We start from the raw sequence: 24683 nt of genomic DNA, 5'->3' as shown, positions 1-24683 counted from the left end.
TGCTGCAACAAACTATTTGTACAGATGTCTGTCTATGTCTATGGCTGGCAGTTACAACTACGGGTCGGTTGCATGCCGCATGCCAACACTATGCTCCTGGCATAGTCTACAAAGCAGCCAGATTAAATCCTTTCAAAATAACTACGCAAACGAGCAGCATATGCAAATGCCTTTCTACAACGAGCACAACAACTTTTTGCATTACTCAGATTGCCAGTGGCCGCTAACCCGCCCAGCCCCTAAAAAAGTTTTTGGGCTTCCAGCTCATTTGTTGCTTACGTGTTGCAGGAATAGTACAGACATGCAGCTGGCTCCATAACATGGCCAAAGTCATGGGGGTAAGCGCTGGCGACTTTTATCTGTGAAAGGCAAATGCGAAACAAGCCGAAACGAGGCATGAAATGAATTGGAACGCACACAGAGCTAAAGAGCTAGAGATTAGTATCTGCCAAATGCAATGCAAGCTCCAAGCTCTCTCTAATCTTCCAGCTCCATCTGTAGCTCACCGCCAAAGGCAATCCGCTCTATGAATAGCATACTTACCACTCATTGATATAACATGATAGAATCATCGAATGCATACTTTATAAGCGGCCTCAATGAGTTTATAAGAGCCAAAGACTTTAATTGTGAGTTCTACAGAATAAAAATTGTGCTATAACGATCGTTCGATCTTTAAATAACTTCTGCTGTTTAGCTCAATTGTTGGTTACACGACGCAACATGGCAAAGTAGGAATAATATGTATTCAACAGGCTTTGAAACATGGCCAAAGTCATGGGATATATGTTGCCCACCTTAATCTGCAATAACAAAAGATTTACAGATACAAAAATCATATTCAAGTGCCGCTTACCGCCAACGGGTTTTGTGTTTGCATCAAGAAGAGCAGCAAAGATTGGCAAAAACGCTTATTGCACTCGTACCAGGGAATATTGTAAACAGCCTGAGCTAGCAAAGTGCTCTGTAAATTAAAAGTTATAAAACAGTAAACATTATACATTATCTATAATAATTAGTAATTGTTATCATTGATAATTAGAGTATTCTTATTTTAAAGGCGCAATTATTTTCGTTTATGCTCAGTTAAGATTAATATTGATTATTCAAAACAATTGAAACAATGCAAATATTCTTCAGATTAGCCTGGGATTAGTAGTGATGAGTATGAATGGAGATTGGTTAGCAATTGTAATGGTCCTCATTTAAATAAAACATCTTTGCTTTATACTAACAATAGTTAGTCTCACCTCAATGAGAACATCGTTGGCGTACTTGTAGTAGATGAAGAGCTCGTAGAGCATGGTCAAGGCAAAACTTATCATAAAGACGGTTTGCATTGTGGATGTGACCTGTATGTAAAAAGAAGCTTAAGCTAAATTGTTAAATAAGTAATTTATTTGGCATTAAACCATGTTTAAGACGAATAGCAATGCGCAAGTAATGCCACCAAAAATGAGCACCTCAATGCCCACCACATTGGCGAAGAGTGCCTCAAAAAGCTTGACATAGCTACAGAGATAAAAATAAATGAATTTATTATAGAGAAATATTTTTAAACGCTTACCGTGCGATTCTCGAATGATAGTAGATACAAGAGTTTAGCAATGGGTAGCGTTCCTTTTCCGGCAACTGCTCAATCAGCGACAGCTTATAGGCCACTATTTGCAGCATGGCCTTGCCAAAGACCGCAAAGGATACAAATAAACATATAAACGGCATATACATTAGAGTAAGCACAACAGGCATCAAGGCTTGCATAAAGTATAATAACTCAAACACGGGAGGGTTCAGTACGTCGACAAAGGGAATGGCCACGCCAAGTGGATGAGCTATTGAAAAATTTGACATTTCAGCTTCTCTCAAAGTAATTTAAGCCACCAACTTGAACTTACAGCGCATATTGCGCACTATTGGCAACAGCAGTGCAACTGTGACGTTCACAACACCTGCCATGTAATTAAATTTTGTGTTTGAGAGCGCCTCGTCAACGGCCTCTTGCAGCAGCTGCCTGATGTAATCGTCATCGGATGATTCTAGCGGCATAAACAGCGACACTAGCTCTGCCAGAAACTCCTCAAACTCCACATGGTAATTTACTAAGTGTGCAGTGCGCAATATTGATTGAAAAATTACAACGACGAAAAACATATTCAATATGAATAGCGGCAAATCGACCCACACTTTGCATAGATATGTAATCTGCATCAGACTCAGCAGAATAAAGGGCAAAATTAAGGCCACTCTGCGCCATTTGGTAGTTGCCGTAGGATAAAGCACAGCCAGGCGTCGCAGCCAGCGCACATTGATTTCCACTAAAGCACAATTTTCAATCTGCAGCATTTTCACTTGTCAACTACTTGTGTGAAGTCACTTGAAACTCTGTCCGCTAAGTGTTTGACCAACGTCTTTTATTGCAGCAATTGACGCCATTAAGTAGGGCTCGACTACTAATGGCTGCAGGCGTGAACCATGAGCGTAGCCTAGCATTCAATTTTGTATGCACTTTACAATATAAATTTGATCATACTTTATTGAAAATTAAATATAAATTTCTGCAAATATTTTTATTTCAATTATGATCTCGATTTCGATCTTTGAGCAATGGCACCCCTTCCACTAGCTGGCTACGTCTTTGGCTTGGACTATAATTTGTCAAATGACCCGTTGACAATTGTCAATTGATTGTGATATAACTTATTAAGTATATAGTGCTTGAGAACTTCTTTGATTGCTTTGGGCTGTTCCAAGCTGCACCTTTTCAAATTATACATATGTAAATCCCTATCGATTATTTCACAGCTGCAGCAAGACATCAACTGGCATTTACTGTCAGCAAAGTTAACGAGGCGCTAACGTTGCCTGGACAGGCAGGCACATGACTTATTAAACAATAAAAGCGGATTATCCCCAAACAACTGAGCAAACATGCCAACGCAAAATATTTTTAAAGCTGCGCGCTTATCGGACATGGACAACGGCCAGAGGACAACCGAAATAAAAACAAAATAAAAATCAACAAGCGGTCCACATAACATAATTCAGCAACAATGCTGGCTCAGCAAATACCGTAGCGAGGAATTAAAATAAGAGCACAGGCAGGCAAGGAGCAAGCAGGCTGGCCAGGCCTGGCATATCGTAGTAGACCGAGGCACATAAAGGCACACATTATGGCCACTTAACCGCGCGTTATGCCGCAAAATGGCAAAGGACAAAGCCAGAAGCTCAAGCAGCACTCACAGACTGTAAGTGTGTGCGACGGTGGCGTATGCGCAATATTTTGTGCAAACAAGCGCAGGCAAAGTCTGACCCAGCTTTATAAGCTACAGCTGCTGTTAACACACACACACAGACACAAATACACACATGCATAAATCAAAGCCAAGCCTTTGCTGTTATTGCTGTTGGGACTTCAGCTGCACGCACTGCAATTTACATAATGAAAATTTTACTATAAATTATAAGCTTATAATCACTGCAAGCGACTGATATTTAATTACAACATTAGTACACATGGTTAGTTGCCAGCCACAGCCTGACATTAATTGCAAATACTTTTAGCCCGCCACTGGATTTTAGTCCTGTGCAAACTTAATTCAAATTAATAGAATACAAAGTAATTTAAGCGAAGCAATTGTGTGGGCATATGCAATATTGACTTTGCAACATCCAAAGCAGCTTGCTAAGCAGCTTTTGCCAATTAAGCAGCTCACTTGACGTGAAAGCAACAATTGCCTATGAAATTGCTTCTAATTTGTTAAAGGCCTACAGTTGCTCAGCTGCTCAACTAGCTTTGGCATTGGCCGCAAACGCTGCTCGGACGCAGCAAGCCCTAGACTAACGCGGCTTAGTTTTTGTTAACGATTTGCAAACACACAATCCTCCCTTGCTCAGTACAGTGCATGTGCTTTGATGATATCTAGACATGCTACTTTACGGCGAGCCCAGGCCAACTTATTTATATGAGCATATGAGCTCAGGTCAGCTGTCGTTAAAGTTTTGTTTGCGTCGCGTTAAACAAGCTTTAAAAACCCCCAAAAAAAAGACCCCAATGCATTTGCATTGACGATTTCGTCATTGACATTAATCAATGACATTGCTTTATACTTTATATACAGACCATCCACAGATTGAAGACTTAATGCCTTTGAAATTAATTTCTAATGAATTCTGTCATTTCAAACTACACATATATTAAGTTATAAACAGTAAAGCAGCAAAGCTTCTTTTAAACTTAATAATAAATTATCATGTCATGCTATTAAATATTCAAAATTATGAATTACTATACAAGTTCGTTTCATTACAAATTCTGCGCACTTAAGTATAAGTAAGTTACCTTAACGTACTTCCCATACCTGTTAATATTGTTTATTAATTTATATATATTTATGTATTTAATTAAAAATACAGTCATAACTAAAAGATACATATGTGTCAGTAGCATTATAACATTAGTATTTAAAACTTCATTAATCAAAGTAACAAGTGAAATTGTAGATTAATTTTCTGATTTTTTTGTAATATAAATTTCGGCATGTTCATTATAATTATATTTTTATATAATAATAAACATAACATACCATCAAAAAATTCAGAAATAAATAAATCAAAAATAAAATAAATATATCTACATTTCTTCTTCTTGTTTTTATGATCTAAAAGTAACTGTGTTGGAGTCTTAAATTAATACTAAGTATTTGCAATTATTTAGTCTTCCTTTATGGTAACATAAACATTTGTTATAAGTTGTGGTCTCTTATTGAAAATCCACGTTATTTCCAATAGGTACTCTCCACTTGGTATAGGCACTTGCAATGCCTTGTAATCCACGTGCAGACCATCCACAATTTGATCACCCTAGAATAAAGTAAATCACTAAAAAATTAATCATTTTTTAAACATTAGCACACACCACATAAGGACAGGAATGATTGAAATTTGTAAACTTTCTGCCAGCTTTGAATATAATAATGCCAACTGGGTTATAGGGCTTATGAAGAAATCGACACACATCAATCGTAAAATTAAACATCCATGGATGATAGCTATTCTCTTTCTTAAACATTTGAAAATGCACATCAACATTTGTAACAGGATGTAACAATGTGCAATTAAAGTTAAGTACTGTCTTTTTTCGATTGATAGCGCGCAGTCGACATTTATTTATCACTACCCAGGATTTATTGAACGATTTACAGATCATATTTGTAAACTTTAGATCTGCAGTATTCTACAAAAGAAATTGACAAAATGAAAAACTTCACAAATAAAATACCACTATTACTTACGATATAGTTTAAGCTGATCAAGGTTAGTGACAACAAAACCAGAAAACTTATGTGTTTAAGCATTGAACTGTTTTTACTTCCGCAACTAAAAGAAAAATGAATGTGTCTCATTTAATGTCATCATTATATAACGTGTAAATATGTTTAATAGGGTGGGTCAATTTATTTCTGCAAAAATAAAATAATAAAATGTAATCTACGGAAAATTTAAAGAATGCAAATCATGCTCAAGTCATCGACCCAATCCAAATTATATCCAAAGTACTTTTATATTTAAGACAATTATTCTCAAAATTTTGCGTACATAACGATTTTTGCCATAGAAATTTGTTTCGTTTTTTCTTCCATACAAATCAGTCCACCCTAATCTATAGTAAATACATATAATAGGCAGATCATTTACATTTAATTGCAAAATATTAAAACCCTGCAATGTTTTATTTTTGTTGTAGAATTATATGTAATTTAAATAATCGTTGATATATTGAATATATTGAAGGGTTTTAAATTTGAATTTAATATTTTAATTGTAGTTTATTTGTAATCAAATTTTACAATCGATGGCAACACACAAAACACGAAGTCTGGAACCATTTTTGAAGGGTGCTCAGTTGACTGGAAATGTGACACGCATATACAATAAGTAGGTTTTTTAATATTCTTTATTATAATATAATAAAAATAATGGTGACGACCCGGACATAAATAAGTAGTCAACGTAATCCCTACAGATGGTACGCACACACAAATATTATATTGTTGATTAGTGAAATACATTTTAGCAATTTTAATACACATTATTATATTCATTCCTTAACCATAATATAAAACTGCATTGACATCAATGATTCTTTATCGATAAAACAATTCATGGGCAATAAATACTCTTCTCTAAATACCATTTTGTGAGCTTGTTTAAGTTCATCTATCCTAAAATACCACTCATAGCATGTGCTAAAGCTTTCAAAATACCAGTTATTGTTAATAAAAATCTCCACTTGGCATATGCAAGCGCATGTCTCATATTCCACTTAGAGACCATCGACACTTGAATCGCCCTTTATAAAAATAAATGTAAGCATATTAAAGTCATAAGCTTGAATTATAGCAGCTCACTACATAGACAGTAATGATTAAGCATTCGTGAAATCCTGAATGCTTAAATACAATAGATTCCAAATTGGATTATAGCTTGCGGCAGAAACGACACACATCAACGTATAATTGAACAACCATGGAAGATAGCCATTTTCTTCTGCAGAATTTGAAAATGCACATCTACATCATATACAGAAATAGTATAGTGCGTTAACATTTGTGTTTCCTTTTGCGATTCACGCGCGTAGACGCATATTTTATAATGTCACCCAGATCATTAAGGACTTAACAAATTAAGTTGTGACTTTATTTCTGCGTGTAGCTACGTTAAAAGATAAACTTAGTAATATTCAAGATATCTTTAACTTAAGTACTAATTTTTATAACTCCTATAATATTAATACTTTACCAAACAGTAAAGCAAGTAAAACGGCAAAACGAGATAATTTAAACATTGCCTGTGCTTGCTTAGACATCGAATGATTAATTAGAGTGTATTTCTAATATCTTATAATTAGCAATTAAAAACTATATAAATATTTTCATTGGTATTAATCATAATCATTAGGAAAATTGCATTTAATTCCTCCACAAATGCAGAAAATTAATCTCTCTGTACGCATAAGTTATTTCATTACCAAAACATGTGTTAATAATTTTATTTGGATGTGAGTAGAATTTTAAGTCACTAAAAAGCTTAGTAAACCAAATATTAATGCACACAATTTTTATCTCCTTTACGCGGAAAAAAACATTTGTATATGTGTGTGCTCTCTATTGAAAACCCCGTTACTTCAATAAATACTCTCCAGTTGGTAAGGCAACCGCCTATGCCTTATAATTCCACGTACATACCATCCCAATTGATCGCCCTACAGATAATATCAAATCGCAATTTAATTCGTGAGTAATAATCATTTGAAACTCACTAGCACATCCACATATGGACAGATGATTGAAGTTTGTAAAATTTTGCTAATTTTATAATAATACTTCAACTGGGTTTAGGCCCCCGAAAGAAATCGACACATTTACATCAACTGAAAATTAAACATTCCATGATATAGCCATTCTCTTCTTAAATCATTTGCAAATGCAAATCCATATTAGTAACAGGATATAGCAATGTGTGCAATATAGTTGATAGTTGTCTTTTACGATTAACCAGCACGCAGACGGCATTTGTTTACCAACCCCCAGGGATTCATTTGAAGACTACATAGGTTGTGAACTTGATTCTGATGTATGCATAGTTAAAAAAGACAGTTGGTTGATTCACAGCTATCAATAAATGTGGTACATACTTACTATATAATTTACTCAGATTAGCCAAAGGAGACAGTAAAATTAGAAATGCAATGAGTTTAGCATTGCTGTCTGTTTCGCCTAAACTGGAATTTGAAAATGAGCGTGCCCAAACATATAAACAAATAATTTCTGGCATGTTCATTAGGTCTCATATATTATATTATATTTTTTTCCATAATATCAAAAAAATCAAAAAATCAGAAAATAATCTTCTGTGACTGTTTACGTAGGTTGGACAAAAGCTCAATAATATATGTACATTTCGTCTTGTGTAGATGAAAAGAAATTTAAAGTTTTTAACAAACTTAATACGTTCCTTCGAACAAAGATGCACAAACTGGTGTAAGTGTCTGATAATCAATGTCAAATAATACTATTGCAATTATCTAATCCTCCTTTAGGTAACATAAACATTGTTAATGTTGTGCTCTTCTTATTAAAATACCACGTTATTCCAACACGAACCTCCCACTGGTAAAGGCACTTGCATTGCCTTTAATCTACGTGCGACCATCCACAATCTGATCACCCTCGAATAAAGTAAATCACTAGAAAATTAAATCTTTTTCTTAACACATTAGCACACACCACATAAGGACAGGAATGATTGATTTCGGGTTTATATAGCTCTTTAAATAATTAATAATAATTGTTTATTGTTTAATTTAAATCGACACACATCAACCGTAAAATTAAACATCCATGGATGATAGCCATTTCCTCTTTTAAACATTTGAAAATGCACATCCATATTTGTAACAGGATGTAACAATGTGCAATTATAGTTAATTACTGTCCTTTTGCGATTGATAGCGCGCAGTCGACATTTATTTATCACTACCCAAGATTTATTGAACGATTTACAGATGAGATTTGTGAACTTTACATCTGCTGTACCCTACAAAAGAAATTAGCAAAATTAAAAATTTTATAAATAAAATACCAGCCTTACTTACAATATAGTTTAAGCTGATCATGGTTAGTGACAAGAAAACCACAAAGCCTATGTGTTTAAGCATTTAACTGTTTTTACTTAGGTAGGCAAAAGAAAAATGAATAAGCCTCATCAAATGAAATCATCAAATAATACGTAAATATGTTTAATTGTTCATTAATGTTTTTGTTAATTGCACAAAATTAAAGCTGTGCAGTATGTACATTAATTTGAAATATTTTACTTATTGCTGTAGATTTACATATATAATATAATATATTTTAAATTTGAATTTAATATTCTATTGTGTAGTTTATTTGTTCAGTCCACTGGCAATATTATTCATGAGAAAAGTGCTGCTTGTTATTTCGACAAAGCAATGAATAAAGCAAAAGCAAAGCCGAAAATGTTTTATTTAGTTATTTTATTAAAAATTAAAATAACCAAAACTATGTAAATTAGTTACCCACATTAGTTACACAAATCATTCAAGTTCGAATCGTTCAAGGCATTACTGTCTGGTTGGTTCTTCTTTATGGTAAATGAAAGAAAATTTAAAGTTATAAAACAAACTTAAATAATAAATATAATAGTATTAGAGTCTTAAATAAATGTCAAGTGTACTTATGCAATTATTTAATCTTCCTTTATGGTAGCATAAACACTTGTTATATGTTGTACTATCTTATTAAAATACCAAGTCATTTGAAACAAGAACTCTCCACTTGGTAAAGGCACCTGCATTGCCTTGTAATCCACGTGTAGACCATCCACTATTTGATCGCCCTAGAACAAAGTAAATCAATAAAATATAAATCATTTTTGAAACATGGTACTACACACCATATAAGGACATGAGTGATTGAAATTTGTAAAATGCCTGCCAGCCTTAAATAAAATAATGCCAAATGGGTTATAGGGCTTCCGAAGAAATCGACAGATATCAACCGTAAAATTAAACATCCATGGATGATAGCCATTTCCTCTTTTAAACATTTGAAAATGCACATCCATATTTGTAACGGGATGTAAAAATGTGCAATTAAAGTTAAGTACTGTCTTCTTCCGATTGATAGCGCGCAGTCGACATTTATTTATCCCTACCCAGGATTTATTGAACGATTTACATATGATATTTGTAAACTTTATATCTGCTGTATTCTACGAAAGAAATTGACAACATGAAAATGTTAATAAATAAAATACCACAGTTACTTACTATATAGTTTAAGCTGATCAAGGTTAGTGATAATAAAACCACAAAACCTATGTGAATAAGCATTTCACTGTTTTTACTTCGGCAGCCAAAAGAAAAATGAATGTGACTCATTTAATGCTATCATTAAATAACATGTAAATATGTTTAATAGGGGGGTCAATTTATTTCTGCAAAAATAGTATAGATTCTGAGATTTTTCCGCACATTACGACTTTTCTATAAAAATTGATTTCGTTTTTTCATCCATAAAAATCGATCCACCCTAATCTATAGTAAATACCTATACTATAATTAGAACATTTACATTTAATTGAACAACATTAAAACTCTGCAATATGTAGATACTATTTTTTAAAATTATTTATTTTTGCTGTAGATTTATATTTAATAAGCTTAGTAATAGTAATAATCATTATGAATATTGAAGGGTTTTAAATTAAACAATTGTAGTTTATTTGCAATCAAATTTTACAATTTATGGCCGCACACAATACACGAAGTCTGCATATATTTTTGATCTGTGCTCAGTTCACGGGCAATTGTATTCATGTGACAAATGCTGCTTGCCATTTCGGCTAAAGCTAAAGCAAGGTATTAAAGTAGTTAAATGAAAACTAACCAATTTTATTTTAATTTTATACAAACATGTTTATGTATTTCAATGTGTTCAATTTAATTGCAAGCTATTATTCACAACTGATAATCAGTAATATGTACAGCAAACTTAGAACGGAAAGTGAATTTGTTAGAGTGAAAAATCCAATTCAATAAAAAAAATTGTATATCAAAGCCCGCTGACACTTTGCTTAGTAACTGAATAATATGAGAAACTAAATATATAATAACATAATGTGCTCAATAAGATCGGGGCACCCTGGACACAAATACGACGTCAACGTATTTGTACAGATAAGTCTATATTCTACTTACATATATATGTGATTACAATCAATTATATTAATTTTACATACGAAAAACTGAAAATGTACAGATAACGCCTTTGAAAATATTGCGTAATTTGACGCTTTGAGGGGATGGGCACTAAAGCTACATTACTAACTTTGAATTATATTCTTAAACACTTTTATATTGTTACAATATAAATATTTATCTATAAAGCTACAGGCTTAAAAATAATTATATTGATTATTATTCTCTATAATCTTATGGAATGTAATTTTTAACAAATTTATTATACATAGATTATATTCATTCCTTAACCGTAATATATAACTTCATTATCATCAATAATTCTTCATCGAAAAACCAATTCATGTGCAATAAAAAGTCTCCAGTGGGCATGGGTAACATTAGTGAGCCATATGTCAAGTGCAATTGCTTCACAAACAAAGTGCCCTAAAGAAAAATAACAATGCTTATCTATCTCAAGCCTAAACATCAAAAGCTTACCGTATAGGGACACGTGTGATTAAAGCTGGTATAATCTTTGATAGCTTTATATACAATTATAAAGAACGGATTATAGGGCTTGCGAAAGAATCTACAAATATCAACGGTGGTGTTGAATAACCATGGCTTAAATCCATTTTCTTTCTTGAACATCTGTGCATAAAGTCTGAAAGTTGTGTGATCCATAAAAAGCGTAGCGTTATAATTGAAGTCTATTCTATGCCGATTTATTGCCCGTAAGCGACATTGGTATACACGAAGCTTTGACTGGTTGCCGGACTCACATACAGCATTCGAGAATTTCACCTCTGACGAATACTTTTAATAAAGATATTGCTTTACCATTTATGTTACTTACGAAAAACCGCAAATGTACAGAAAATACGATAAATCCTATGAAAATAATGCGCATTTTAACGTTTGATAGACTAGAATGGAAACTGAAACTGCATAACTAAATTTGAATTATATTCTTTTGGCTTTCAATTTATGGTTATTTATCTAATATATATATATATATATATATTTAAAACTTTAATGGAAATGGAAATTGTTACAATTATAAATGCATATTTATTTAAAGCCGTTTACTTTAATTGGGACATCATATTAAAAATGAAATTTCGTATACGAGATGGATTTATCAATAAAGCTTATCAATAAAACTACTATATTGTTTATTCTTCTCTATAATCATGAGTAGTTTTAAATCTGTCAGCAATAAAGTCTATAAGCAATTTCATCTGAAGAAAAAAGAACGCCAGATTATAATTATTAATCTTAGATTTATAGGCTTGCACGATTCTTTATTGTAAGATAATAAAGATAATCTTATAATTTGATGACGACCTTGGCTGTCGAGCCTCTTACAGCTGCAAAGGGTTGGTCGGCAATCACCGACTAATTTCTGATAAAAAACAAGTTTGACTAACAAAACAACTATGCAAAGAAATAGTCAAAGTATCCTTACAGTTACGTATAAATATATATTTAGTTAATTAAGTTTATTCCTTAACCTATACAAAAATTATTAATGCAAATAATTCTTAGTCGAAAGAACTTGCATAGAATGTTATTTTAGCTGTTAAGATAATTGCTACTCATATCCTTAATAATAATAATATATACATACATATATATTCAATATATTTATTATATGATACACGAACTAAAATTCGAAAATATTTCATACAAATATAATGATGTTTGAAATACTTTTAAATTGAGTCGATCCCAATGAAGTAGTCAAAGTACTCATATTATCTACCAAGTAAAATATTCTGTAGTGGTATTAATACATTAAATATTGATAGAAAAAATTGTATATGGATTATTTTTATTCCTGAACCCAGAAATAAAATTTTTGTAAACATAATAATTCGCCGTCGTAATACCAATTCATGTTGATCAAATAATCTCCACTAGGTACGGGTAACGCGAGAGTGGCATAAGTCAAGTGTATATTATTCACAATATGGTCGCCCTAAACAACAAGAATTTATTGTAAAATATCTAGTTAAATAGCAAAAACTCACCTTAAAAGGACAAGTATGATTAAAGTTGGTGTGGTCTTTAAAAGATCTAAAAATAATAATAAAAAACGGATCATAGGGCTTACGAAAGAACTTGCAGACATCAACGGTGGTGTTGAAAAGCCATGGTTTATATCCATTTTCTTTCTTAAACGCCTGTGCATGCACGAACAGAGTTTTGTGATCTATCAAAAGCGTGGCATTGTAATTTAAGTCGATTCTGTATCGATTTACTGCGCGTAAGCGACAAAGGTTTATGCGAAACTTTGATTCGTCGGTGGTGTCACATTTAAAATTCGAGAACTTTACCACTCCACAGTTCTTATGATAACATTTTTTAATAATTACGATTTATTAATTAGTTATACATATGTATATAGTAATACTCACCGTAAATTGTAGTATTGAAAGCGCGAAACAGATTTTGAAAACGTTGCGCATTTCGACCTTTTGATAGGATAGGATACACATTGAATATAACTGGAATTTTATATTAAACATTGTAATGGCTTCAATTATATGTATTTAAAAATTTAGGTGGAAGCCATTATTTAAATTGCATAATTACTTATAAATACTGCAAAGCTATTACGCACAATTCTATTTTCCATTTAACATGAAAATAATTTATTTTTATATAAAGTACTATTTATTAAAGTTCTATAAATAAAATATAAATATGAATGGTAGATAAAACATGTGTGTTGAGACTGCGCCGTAATTAAAAACAACAAATTTTTTTAACATTTTTTAATTAAGTAAAGGCTGATTCCCAATCTTTAAGATGATGACCTGTGACACCCAGCGTTGGAACATGGTGTGCTTATATCTAACGCTGCAAGAAAAAATTAAATTAAAATTTTAAGTTTTATATATTTTAATATTGGGTTATATGTTTCATTGGTTGTTGATTACGAATCTGACATCAGATTTAAAAATTTCATAATGGCGGATCGAATATGCCGACAAAAGCCCTTAGCATCAATTTTTATTTGATTTATAAAATTAATTAAAATTGCATGCAGCACGAAAAATTCATTTGGAAACATTATATCGAATGTCAATCACGCATGCAGAGCAGTGTAATTCATCAATATTTATTTTATTTGTATAACAACATCTTAAGGGATAGGAATGTGGTTAATACGTTGATGACGACTTGATTAGCAGTTAGGAATTAGTCAACGTAAATCTATTCTTTACCAATTCATATTTTTATATTTATGTTATTTTAGCTGTAAATATAATTGTTTTCATATCTATAATAATAAATACATATATATTCAATATATTTATTGTATGATACACGTTCATTATATATGTTTGAAATATTTTTAAATTTTCGTAAAGATTGAAGTAGTCAAAGTACTCATATTATCTACCAAATAAAATATTTTGTAGTGGTATTAATACATTAAATATTGGTAGAAAATTTGTTCTTGTACATGGATTTTTTTTATTCCTTAACCCAGAAATAAAATTTTTGTAAAATTAATAATTCGTCGAAGTACCAATTCATGGTGACCAAATAATCTCCACTCGGTACAGGTAACGCTAGAGCGGCATAAGTCAAATGCATATTACTCACAACATGGTCGCCCTAAACAACAAGAATTTATTGTAAAATATCAAGTTAAGTAGCAAAAACTCACCTTCAAGGGACAAGTATGATTAAGGTTGGTGTAGTTTTTGAAAGATTTAAAAATAAGAAGAAAAAACGGATCATAGGGCTTACGAAAGAACTTGCAGACATCAACGGTGGTGTTGAAAAGCCATGGCTTATATCCATTTTCTTTCTTAAACGCCTGTGCATGCACAAATGAAGTTTTGTGATCTATCAAAAGGGTGACATTGTAATTTAAGTCGATTCTGTATCGATTTACTGCGCGTAAGCGACAAAGGTTTATGCGCAACTTTGTTTCGTCGGTGGTGCGACATTTGAAATTCGTGAACTTTACCACTCCACAGTTCTTATGATGAAATTTTTTAATAATTACGATTTATTAATAAGTTATACATTTATTAATACATTAAACATAAGTAATACTCACCGTAAATTGTAGTATTGATAGCGCGAAACAGACTTTGATAACGTTGCGCATTTCGACGTTTCGATAGGATAGGAGACACAGTGAATATAACAGCAATTTTATATTAAACATTTTATGAGCTTCAATTATATGTATTTGAAAATTTAAATTGCATATAGTTTTTTGTTTCGAATCGTTCAGCGTAATAAAATTGCATAATTATTTATAAATACTGCAAAGCTATTACGCACAATGTTATTTTCCATTGAACATGAAAATAATTTATTTTAATATAAAGTACTATTTATTAAAGTTCTAAAAATAAAATATGAATATTAATGTTAGATATAATATGTGTGTGGAGACTGCGCCGTAATAAAAAACTACAAATTTTTTTAATACCAAAAATTAAAGGCTGATTTGTAATCTTTAAGATTATGCCCAGTCCCACCCACCGTTGGAACAGGGTGAGCTTATATCTAGCGCTGTAAGAAGAAATATGTACGCAGAACATTAAAATTACGATTAAATATCCATCTATGTATAGTAATACTCACGACAAGCTGTATTCTTAAGAAGCACGATACACACTTTAAAACTGTTGAGCATGCCGACGTTTGCATAGAATGTGGAACTGAATTTGAATTATAATCATAAATATTGCTTGTTTTCCATTTATCAATTTTAAATGCATTTCTAAATAAAAATTTTTAAATTTAAAAAGATTTAAACGTATAGTATAGTATATTATTTCGTACCGTTTACTCTAATTGTAAACTCATTAAAAAGTGGAATATCACCTAATTGTTATGGATAAATTCCGTTGCACATAGATTTGTATATGAAAGCTCTGAGTGTGTTTGCTTAGAATGTTATTAGCAGCAAAGATAACAGCACGAGTGAATAATAAATGAATAATTCATCTTATGTTTATAGAAAACGATTTTTTCTTTATTTTTTTATTTTTGTAATAACTATTACTCATTAAGTGCAGTGGCTCAGAGCGAGGAACTACAAATATTTTATAATCTTATGTGTACTATATAAAGCTTGCAAATGATAAATTCTATTTTGGTGTGCACACTGGCTGAGATAAGTCATGTGGGGATTTAAAATTTGAGTTAAATTCAAGTTAAGGCAGATTGCAGCCCACTTGGCTGACGACCTTGGCGGCTACATCGCTGGCTAATCGCACGCACTCGCCCAGCGATCGTTTCTCTAGCCAACCGTGCAGAAAGCCCGCTACAAAGGAATCTCCTGCACCCGTGGCATCCACCAGCTGCTCGGGCCGTTGAGCGCGATAATCCTCAAAACGTATTTGACCAGGCGGTTCCAGCTCTGCCTCAAAATTAGTGGCCAACTGCACGCCGTCAGCGCCATTGGTGATGACTATAATCTTGGCGGTACCCATCTCGAGCAGCTGTCGCGCGAGCTGCTCCACGCTTTTGCAACCGGCAGTTGTGGCAAACTCCTCAAACTCCTGACGATTGCCAAACACGAAGAGCGCACGTTGGGCCAGTTGAAGCATAATGGAAGAATGTTGACGCACTATATAAGGAGCGCTAAGATTCACCGCCAAATGTCGACGCTCTCGCACCAAATCTTGTAATATATACTCGCACACCTGTTGACGTTGTGGCACAAAGAAACCTTCCAAGTAGATGATCTGTTTGCGCTCAATGGGACGAAGAAAGCTTTGAGTATCATGGCAAGCTGTATGCTGCAGTTGCTCCACACAGAAATGTGCAGAGGCGCCAATGTTGGCATACAGTGTAGGCGTATCGTTGTACATAAAGCAGACGCATTGACCCGTGGGCACGTTTTCGATACACTGGAGTCTGGCCTCAATGCCACGCTCCTGGCAAATGTTACGCAGTTCCTTGGCACACTCATCACTGCCAATAGCGCCAAAAAATTGCGCTTCTGTACCGAGCTTTTTCAATATTCGCACTGTATTCAAGGCCGAGCCACCTGGACTGCAGTAACTGTTGCTCGAGCTATAAAATTAACAAGCATTAGCAGTTGTTGTCAGTTGTTAACAATGAGCTGTGATTGTTCTACCTATTGACAGCTTCGCCAACAATGTGATTTAATTTCGCCAAGTCCAGTTCGCCCTTGGAGCCCAGTTCGAGTTCATAGCGCTGTAGCAGCTCCGGTTCCTCCAGCTTAACAATGCGGTCGAGCAGCACGTTGCCAAAGCAAACTACCTTGCGTGCTCTAAAAATAAACCATAATTAAAGTTATAGTTCGCCTGTTAAATTGTGCGCAGTGTAGCTACGATCTAGTGGTTTTACCATAATTTCAACACCTACAATTATACAAAACTTACGTGTGGTAGTTGTTAGCTGGCGTGCCATCTGCTGTATCGCCTGATCCAAAGATTTTCTCATAGACATTTTGCAGGTATTCCATTGTTTTGTTTTTAAATTCCCATATGAATCAGTAAATCGATTCAAGTTTAACCCCACGCTCGCTCCAATTTAAACTTATTACCGTAGCGCTAGTAGCGTCACTTCCGTCAGTCAGCAGCCAACTAAAAGGTCTGCCGGCTTTCGTCGGCCTTTTATCGCTGAGTTCATAAGCAAGCAATACATATTTATATAAATATGCGTATACATGTGTATAATGTTCTTGTTTTTCCCCATCACTCCACGTAATAAAGTTTCAAGTTCACGCTTTCTGCTTGGAGTTGTTTGTTATTGTTGTTACATCACAGAGCTTTCCAGTTCTCAGTTTATTTGTTTTGTTTTGCCAAAAATGTGTAGTGTTGGGCAGTGCATTAATCTATCGCTTGTTTTGGGCAGCAACGTTGCCAGACTAATCGAAATTGTAGCAGCTTTTGCCGGCATATTTGAAATGATTATTGAAATGTATTGTTCGTGTCAGAATTATATTTCGATATATTGAGAGTCAAATAAATTGGTATGATATATATTATGATTGTTGATATTTAATTTCACAATGCAAAACATTTTTAAGCCAAGTCGTCATGGAAATTATAATTAAGCTGAGAACGAATCTATAATGTAAAAGTTGCTAACGAATTCCGTTTATTTTAAACTTTAAAGGACTGAATGTATAAATAACCTACTTTTGAATCGTAATGAGCAAATCTTTAACTGTACTTCACACCCTAATTAGCATTTTTTCGTGCAAGGGGACTCACCCTATAAGCTTAAAAATGCAAATAAACCAAATCAACTGTGTAAACGACATTACTCAGCTGGCGCTGAGAGTTCCCAGCATCCATCACAGATTTATCATGAAAATTTCAGCAGCAAAAAGTACGCAAACTCTTTGTAGATAAACTACCGACAGCAACTGCTCAAGAAACGAAACACTGAAATATCTGCTGGGGAATGCCCCAAAAGCAAAAGCATAAATGCAGAAAATCCCCGCTGCATTTATTATACTGCATTTCAGATATGGCTTGCAGCTCAACTTGGCCAACTTAAAGCTTAAAGCGCACGTGAGTATAAACGCGATGTCTTACGCACAGCACACCAGGTAAGCACCTCAGACACATAAAAGCAAAACGAACTTTGGACTGCGTGTATGGCGTACTCTCAGATACATTTGTGTTTGCACTTGTGCTCGTCACTTGAGCACATGATTGGGGGAAATTCTCAAACCGGTTTACCTGCTCAGGTTGTCAAGCAGTGGCCACCACCACCACCACCAGTTCAATGATGAGCACTGTGGCATTTTTGACTCACGTCGACCATAATAAAAAATATATTTAGTCTTGACTTTGGCTACAGCAACGTGACTCAGCTCTTCTATATGTGGCCCATTATGTGGCTGGCAGCCGCCCAACACGTTGTGTGCATTTGCTTGTGAAGCAAAGCTGCAATGCAAAGTGAGCCAACGTCGACCCGCACAACATGCATTGCCGGCATGGAGCGCATAGTTGATTTACTACTCATAATAGACAAATTTGGCGCGCAAATAAAATGGGGTGATATTAAATATACATACATATGTATATCTATAGTTGTAATTTCTGACGAGCGCTGCAATTTTTTACGCGTATTTCCCATAGTAATTTATTGTCTGAGCTTAGCAAAATTTGCATTTGTTGCTGGTGCGCAGCAGAATAACAAAATTATTGTTTATATTTAGCTTTTAGATAGGTCAGTGATTTCTACAGATTTGCAAATAACGATAGCTCAGCAATTACCTTATTTTTATAGCTGGCAGTTCATTGATTTCACAAATAAAAAAGCATTTAAAACAGACATTTTCATGAGGTTATCTGAATAGTCAAATTACTCGCTCTTCCAAGAAGTTTAACAAACTCATTATTGGGGTGTGAATATTCGGCTTTTACTCGAATTATAATCAACGTTGCAATATTAACAGTGTAGAGTTGCATTTTTGGGCTGGTATGGATAACAAACTATGTGACCAGCAGAAAGTTGTGGCAGCAGTGCATTCAACCCATTTGCAATTGCACCAAAATTTCGGTGCCTTTAAATATATGAATATGTACTTGTTATTATTGTTGTGCAGCTGGCTATTTAAAAACTTGTTATTCTGCATCAACAAAAACGCGATGCACCCTTTGTCAACAAAAAATAAATATGCTTGCCGCAGCGAAATTACAATAACATAAAAAACAACTCATAAAATAATTCATTAATGCAATATACAAAAATATTCGCGCCAATTAATATCTTCCTCTTTGCTTTTAGGGCATTTTATTTAAATTTTTTGCGCGGTAGTTGAACGAACTACGATGCAGTGGGCTAAGACTCCTTGAAAAGCAAAATGGCTAATGCTAATGATGCTGAAAATATTGTTTCTGGGAAACTTAAAGCTCATTAAATAAGATACTATAATTTTTTACCTATAAATTTTTATGATTCGACTTTATGTGCAAATCAATTTTCCACAGAACATTCACACTTCTAACTAATTTATTAAAATTTACCTCACAGTTTATGTGTGTGCTACATTTAAATCTGTTTATTGCCTGTAGCTGCTGCTTACCCCCTGGACTGACAACGCATTTCATTCACTAAAATTTATAAACAACAAGCAGGCAACTTGTATTGCAATTAAATGTGTTTGTCGTGCGCGCGCTTAACGCTCACAATACTCATCAATTAAAAGCCTCAATGGGGGAGACAAAAGGCAAACACTTTCGCTGCTACATAAAGTATACGCAGCGTTGGCCGTCTGCCAAATACTGACGTCAGCTAATGTCATGAGTTATCACTTGGGCAACGAGCATAAGACACACACAATTTTTCATGCCTTTGACTCACATTCGCACGTTACACATGCGACCTGTTGGCCGCACACTGGCTCGAAGCCAAGTGCATGGCACTACAACGTGATGGACAGCGCGTTACGCCGAAAACTGTTGAGTTAGTTGGAAATGCTGAAAAATCGGAAAATTGGCAGGCAGCATAAGATTATAATTTGCAGAAAAATCTGTGACAATCATTTTTAAACTGAATACATATACTGCTAATGAGCTTTTCACAGAATTCTGCTTGAGTCAAGTCGCCTGCTGATAATAACTTTCACCCACAGCAGATGCGCCCTCGCAAATCGATATAAGAAGTTTTATTTTAAGCCAGTTGCTTGACCTTAGAGAGGCCAAAATAAATGGCAAAGCTGTAATCAAAGCTGTTAATTGCCCAAATTAACGGAAATCTTTTGGCATAAAACAAAAAACCAAAAAAGAAAAGGCATAAAATCTGCTGAGCGCAACAGTAACAGTAACAGCTATAGCAACAAATTTGCTGAGAGCGCAAAACAAGAGCGCGACACTGAGAGCGCAAGCGAGAGAGTACCAAACGGTTTTTACGCCGGCTGGCCTTAAACCAACTGTTGAGTGCTGTTGCTGAGAGTGGGTGTGCGTATGTGTGCGTATGTGTGAGCGAGCTTCTCTGATGAAATTCCAGCTGGGGAGAGCGCTGCTATAAAAGCTCCACGCGACCTAAGTTGGGCATTCATTGTGAAATTGCAAGTCAAAATTGAAACAAGCGTCGAGCGATACGGTTGAGAACGCCTGAAGATTTACAAAAGCGTGAAAAGAATTTCATAATCAAAAGTTAAAAGAGCGCCCTAACGGCAAATATACAAAGACATCCAAATCAAAAGCAAAAGCAAAGCAGTGCAACAATATTAACAAACAACAAATTGTTTTGTGTGCGCCAAGAACTAAAACTATAAACATTCAAACCAAAGTGCAAGCAGAGGCTACGAAAATTGCTGAAAGCCAAGTGAAAAGCACAGAAACAGTGAACAACAATATCAAAATGGTCGTCGAGGAATCAGTCAACATGCATATGGAACTGGAACTCACCAACGAGTGCGCCCTGCCCATTGGACGCACCGTCAAATCAGCGCTGCTGCGCGCCCAAGCCGAATCTCGTGTCATTGTTGGCCTCTCAGCGGCCATCAATGTGCTCTCCAAGTCACCGGATGGCTCACTCTTCTGCCTGATGGCAGTGCCCAAGGCGGGTGATTCGGCCACACACATGCACGAGGTGCTGCTGGAGGCCTTCTGTTACGAGAACGATATCTATGTCATCAAGGTGGACGATGCCACCAAGTTGAGCCGCATCTTGGGCCAGGAGAGCATAGAGTCATGCTGCCTGGTGCAAAAGACCTGGACCGGCGATCTCATCGAGGAGCAACTCAATAAGGCCGAGAATCAGCTGGTCGACTACTGCGAAGCGCACTGGGAGGCAACACAGCAGCCCATTGTCCAGTTGCCGGCGGTGTAAGCAGGCGATATTGGACCAGCTAAGCTGTAAATTGAACAAGCCCGTCACAGTGGGGCAAAACATGGTTTCAACTTGATGTATAACGTCAACCAGTTAAGGCAAGGTTGATGCACCCCAGCGTTTGGAGAGTTCTACGGAAACCGACGTTGGGCGCACAGCCCCAGTTACATACATATAGTATATATTATAAAGCATATACATAAACTGATGTACATACATATATGTATAAGTGTATATAAAGCAGAGGATGATGAAGAAGAAGAAGCAGCAGCTAAAGCCATGGGCAATTATCGATTGCCTAATTGAAAGGGGGAGCGGCAAAGAGCGACCCAGAGAGAGAGCAAGAGAGTGAGAGCCGTCGACCTTCGTTAGAGTCGCAAATTCAATGTGCAGCAGCAGCAACAACAACAACAAGGAAGTTCAACACACACATATTCATGCTACAGTTGCCAACAGCACTCTCCCTCTCTCTTTGATCTGGCTGCCTGAATTTCACAACCAGAGATAAAATCACACACACACTCAAACACCAACACACACTTGAGCGCGTGACACAAGCTGCTGGTTTTATATGTATATAACAATTTTTCGCTGGAAGCGTAAAATCATTTATATTGATAATAAAAAATATACATAACGTAAATAAAAATTGTAATTTGTATATAAAAATTAAAGTTTTGTTATGTTAGCTTTTCATTGAAACAATAAGAAAAAAGTTAAACAAAAAACAAAAAAAAAATGTTATTTAATAATTAAGTAAAATAAAGATTTTTTGAAAAAACCAAAACATTACTACTGTATTTATTTGTAGAAAAATTATTACAAATTTTCAGCTTGACGTCGATTTTTAAGAAATACCCTAAGACCTAGGATAAGGATATGAAACAAAGCAAACACATCAAGCTATTACACAGAAACCTTATCAACGGTATTCCCCGAATGAAGAGAGGGTGTGTGCTTATCTTTCATATCTGGAATTGCCGCAGTTCCCAACACCATTGGCTAATTCAATTTACATAGTATATGCGGACAAGTTTTAGCACGTTTTTTGGCTAACTAAGGCCAGAGGGGGACCTGGAGAGCTGGAGCTGTGTTAATATAATTAAGGCCAGACAGATGAACATATCGTGTCGTTGGAAAATTTTTGCAACATCGCAGAAAGTTTCCAAGACATTGCAATGATTGATAGGTTGATTGACAATTTATGGGTCAGCTTATGAGCAGAAAACTGAATTGCAAGGTCTGTCGCTGTGTTTATGCAATAAAACAGTTGCCTTGACCGGCAGTTGAGTAAATAGTATAAATTTAACAGTTAAACTAATCTGCTAATGAAATCCTAGCACGCCCACTATTAGCTCTTAATCATGCTTGGTTTAATCAGCTTGTACTTTAGACTAAGTTCAATTCATATTTAAGTTGTAGCGTAAATTCCAAAGAACATTTTCAAGATATAAGCTTTAAGTATATCTGCTAGGTTTATTGCACCTCAGACAAGCCCTCAAGTAATACATACAAGAATAAGTGATGAATAAACTCGACTTGAACAGTCAAGCGATAATATTTTCTAAAAAGAAAAATTTCCAAATATTGCGAAACGACTGCGCAAGGTCAAAGCTTATCAGTTGGGAAAGATTGATATATTTAAGAGAGTTTCAAAATTATTTTATATTTATTTTTTAATTAATAATTCTTTCACATTGTAATGCTTTGTTAATGGATCAGTGCAATTCTACATTGAACAGAACTGAGCTGAGCTTGCATTTAGATATTGGAAATTGGAAATACATATTTCGAAACTATTTGATACTTGCCACAGATCAGTATTGCCGTAAAATAAGCCAGTAGCAGCAATGAGCTGTTCTATGAGCCAAGACAGATCTGAAACTCTCGATTAAATCGGAAACGGTCACAAAACTTTCAGTCAAAATCAAACAGGATACGATTCCGATTTTGAAAACCGTAAGTAATGAACATAAGCATGAACAAGTTAGAAGTTAGTTGCAAATATGATTATTATATATTAGCTGTCATTTGAATGTATCTTTTCGGATGCTGAGCTTACAGTTTTGAAACAAGGCCACTGCAAAATACGGATTGAAAGATTCGTACACAAGAACGATATTTAAGTGAGTGAAAGTAGCACGATCCGTTTTAAAGGTTAGGTTAAATATATTTATATATATATTTATATCCGTTGTATAATTTTACAAAAATTCTTCAATCAGAATTAGATTTAACTTATGTATTAAAGGAAGTAAAAACGTTAACTTTATTGACAATTATTAACTGCTCGGATGCTGTGATCTTTGCTGGACATATTGTCAATCCTCTATTGTAATTAAAATTAGACGAAAATCGCTAATTTATTAGCAGACATATAATTGAAACATTAACAAAATTCTCAGCTGTTTATTCAAAAAAAAAAAAATATTATGAAAAAATTGTTTATTCTAAAATAAACATGTATAATTAACGAAATAATAAAAATAAAAACAAAGCAATATAAAAGTATTCAAACTCAATTATAACACAATTTATTACCAACAAATTTAACACATCAAATTAATAAGGTTTAATATAGCTGCAGGTCAACAAGAAGAACAATGAACTTGAGCTCTATTAGTTAAAGCAGCTAGTTTAACTAATCTACCCATAATTATTATTATTTGTTGTTGTATGTTGCTCAGGTCGTGCTAGGCTATGAGTAAACGTTACAAGTGAATGAACAGCAGCTGCTGCTGACTTTGTACACGGGGGAAACCTCGCGATTTCCCGATAGACTCTATATGCAAATTAGTTTGCTCAACTAGTTTGAATTTACACTTAAACGGGAAGCATGACTTGGTTAAATAATGCTCTCTCTCTAAGTCAACGACTAAAGCAGCACTCAAGGCAGACAAGCTGCTCTCGCCAAAATAAAAAAAAAACAAAATTATAAAAATTGACGTGTCCAAGACAAAGTGCAAACTTGAACAACAATGGGTGATGTCGCTGAAGGTAAATGATTCACAGTATATGTTTGAGTGATCCACTGCCGCTTGGTGCTAGCCCCAATGCGAATTAGCATATTCTCAAGTCTCATGTTGCTACGTCAAATGGAATACCCGTATTAACGCAG

At 34.5% G+C, this 24683-nt stretch overlaps 4 protein-coding genes across 4 annotated transcripts; 1 reads left to right on the top strand and 3 right to left on the bottom strand.

The window, feature by feature from the left end:
* Positions 1-698: 698 nt before the first annotated feature.
* On the bottom strand, positions 699-2343 carry LOC108594728 (odorant receptor 43a). Its single transcript, XM_017979867.1, has 6 exons — positions 1896-2343; positions 1568-1832; positions 1413-1512; positions 1251-1352; positions 857-964; positions 699-803 (listed from the first exon to the last, which is right to left on the bottom strand). Exons 1-6 carry the CDS (start codon positions 2341-2343, stop codon positions 699-701), a joined length of 1128 nt encoding a protein of 375 aa, XP_017835356.1.
* Positions 2344-4710: 2367 nt separating this feature from the next.
* LOC117134725 lies at positions 4711-14894 on the bottom strand. Its single transcript, XM_033293350.1, has 4 exons — positions 14844-14894; positions 9475-9792; positions 9313-9417; positions 4711-4860 (listed from the first exon to the last, which is right to left on the bottom strand). Exons 1-4 carry the CDS (start codon positions 14892-14894, stop codon positions 4711-4713), a joined length of 624 nt encoding a protein of 207 aa, XP_033149241.1.
* Positions 14895-15808: 914 nt separating this feature from the next.
* Positions 15809-17542, bottom strand: LOC108595555 (adenosine kinase). Its single transcript, XM_017980815.1, has 3 exons — positions 17152-17542; positions 16884-17039; positions 15809-16819 (listed from the first exon to the last, which is right to left on the bottom strand). Exons 1-3 carry the CDS (start codon positions 17232-17234, stop codon positions 15955-15957), a joined length of 1104 nt encoding a protein of 367 aa, XP_017836304.1. The 5' UTR covers positions 17235-17542; the 3' UTR covers positions 15809-15954.
* Positions 17543-20801: 3259 nt separating this feature from the next.
* LOC108595516 (growth arrest and DNA damage-inducible protein GADD45 alpha) lies at positions 20802-22180 on the top strand. The gene has a single exon (XM_017980770.1). The coding sequence runs from the start codon at positions 21095-21097 to the stop codon at positions 21563-21565; it is 471 nt and encodes a 156-aa protein (XP_017836259.1). The 5' UTR covers positions 20802-21094; the 3' UTR covers positions 21566-22180.
* The last annotated feature ends 2503 nt before the right edge of the window (positions 22181-24683 follow it).

This window comes from Drosophila busckii, chromosome 2R, assembly GCF_011750605.1.
Source record: "Drosophila busckii strain San Diego stock center, stock number 13000-0081.31 chromosome 2R, ASM1175060v1, whole genome shotgun sequence".
Lineage (NCBI taxonomy): Eukaryota > Metazoa > Arthropoda > Insecta > Diptera > Drosophilidae > Drosophila > Drosophila busckii.
The sequence above is the reverse complement of the archived record's forward strand: the minus strand, read 5'-3'. Positions and strand labels throughout refer to the sequence as shown.

Bases quoted from the DNA above. Each gene is read 5' to 3' on its own strand.
- LOC108594728 (XM_017979867.1), bottom strand. From the start codon at position 2,343: ATGCTGCAGATTGAAAATTGTGCTTTAGTGGAAATCAATGTGCGCTGG. The intron at 1,833-1,895 runs GTAAGTTCAAGT...ATTTTTCAATAG, and splicing joins AATAGTGCGCAATATGCGCT to CTCATCCACTTGGCGTGGCC. The intron at 804-856 runs GTAAGCGGCACT...TTGTTATTGCAG, and splicing joins AAACACAAAACCCGTTGGCG to ATTAAGGTGGGCAACATATA.
- LOC117134725 (XM_033293350.1), bottom strand. From the start codon at position 14,894: ATGCGCAACGTTATCAAAGTCTGTTTCGCGCTATCAATACTACAATTT. The intron at 9,793-14,843 runs GTGAGTATTACT...TTTCTTTCGTAG, and splicing joins TATCAATACTACAATTTACG to AATACAGCAGATATAAAGTT. The intron at 4,861-9,312 runs GTACAACATATA...ACTTTATTCTAG, and splicing joins CTTGGTATTTTAATAAGATA to GGTGATCAAATTGTGGATGG.
- LOC108595555 (XM_017980815.1), bottom strand. From the start codon at position 17,234: ATGGAATACCTGCAAAATGTCTATGAGAAAATCTTTGGATCAGGCGAT. The intron at 17,040-17,151 runs GTAAGTTTTGTA...GTTTATTTTTAG, and splicing joins CCAGCTAACAACTACCACAC to AGCACGCAAGGTAGTTTGCT. The intron at 16,820-16,883 runs GTAGAACAATCA...TTAATTTTATAG, and splicing joins GTTGGCGAAGCTGTCAATAG to CTCGAGCAACAGTTACTGCA.
- LOC108595516 (XM_017980770.1), top strand. From the start codon at position 21,095: ATGGTCGTCGAGGAATCAGTCAACATGCATATGGAACTGGAACTCACC.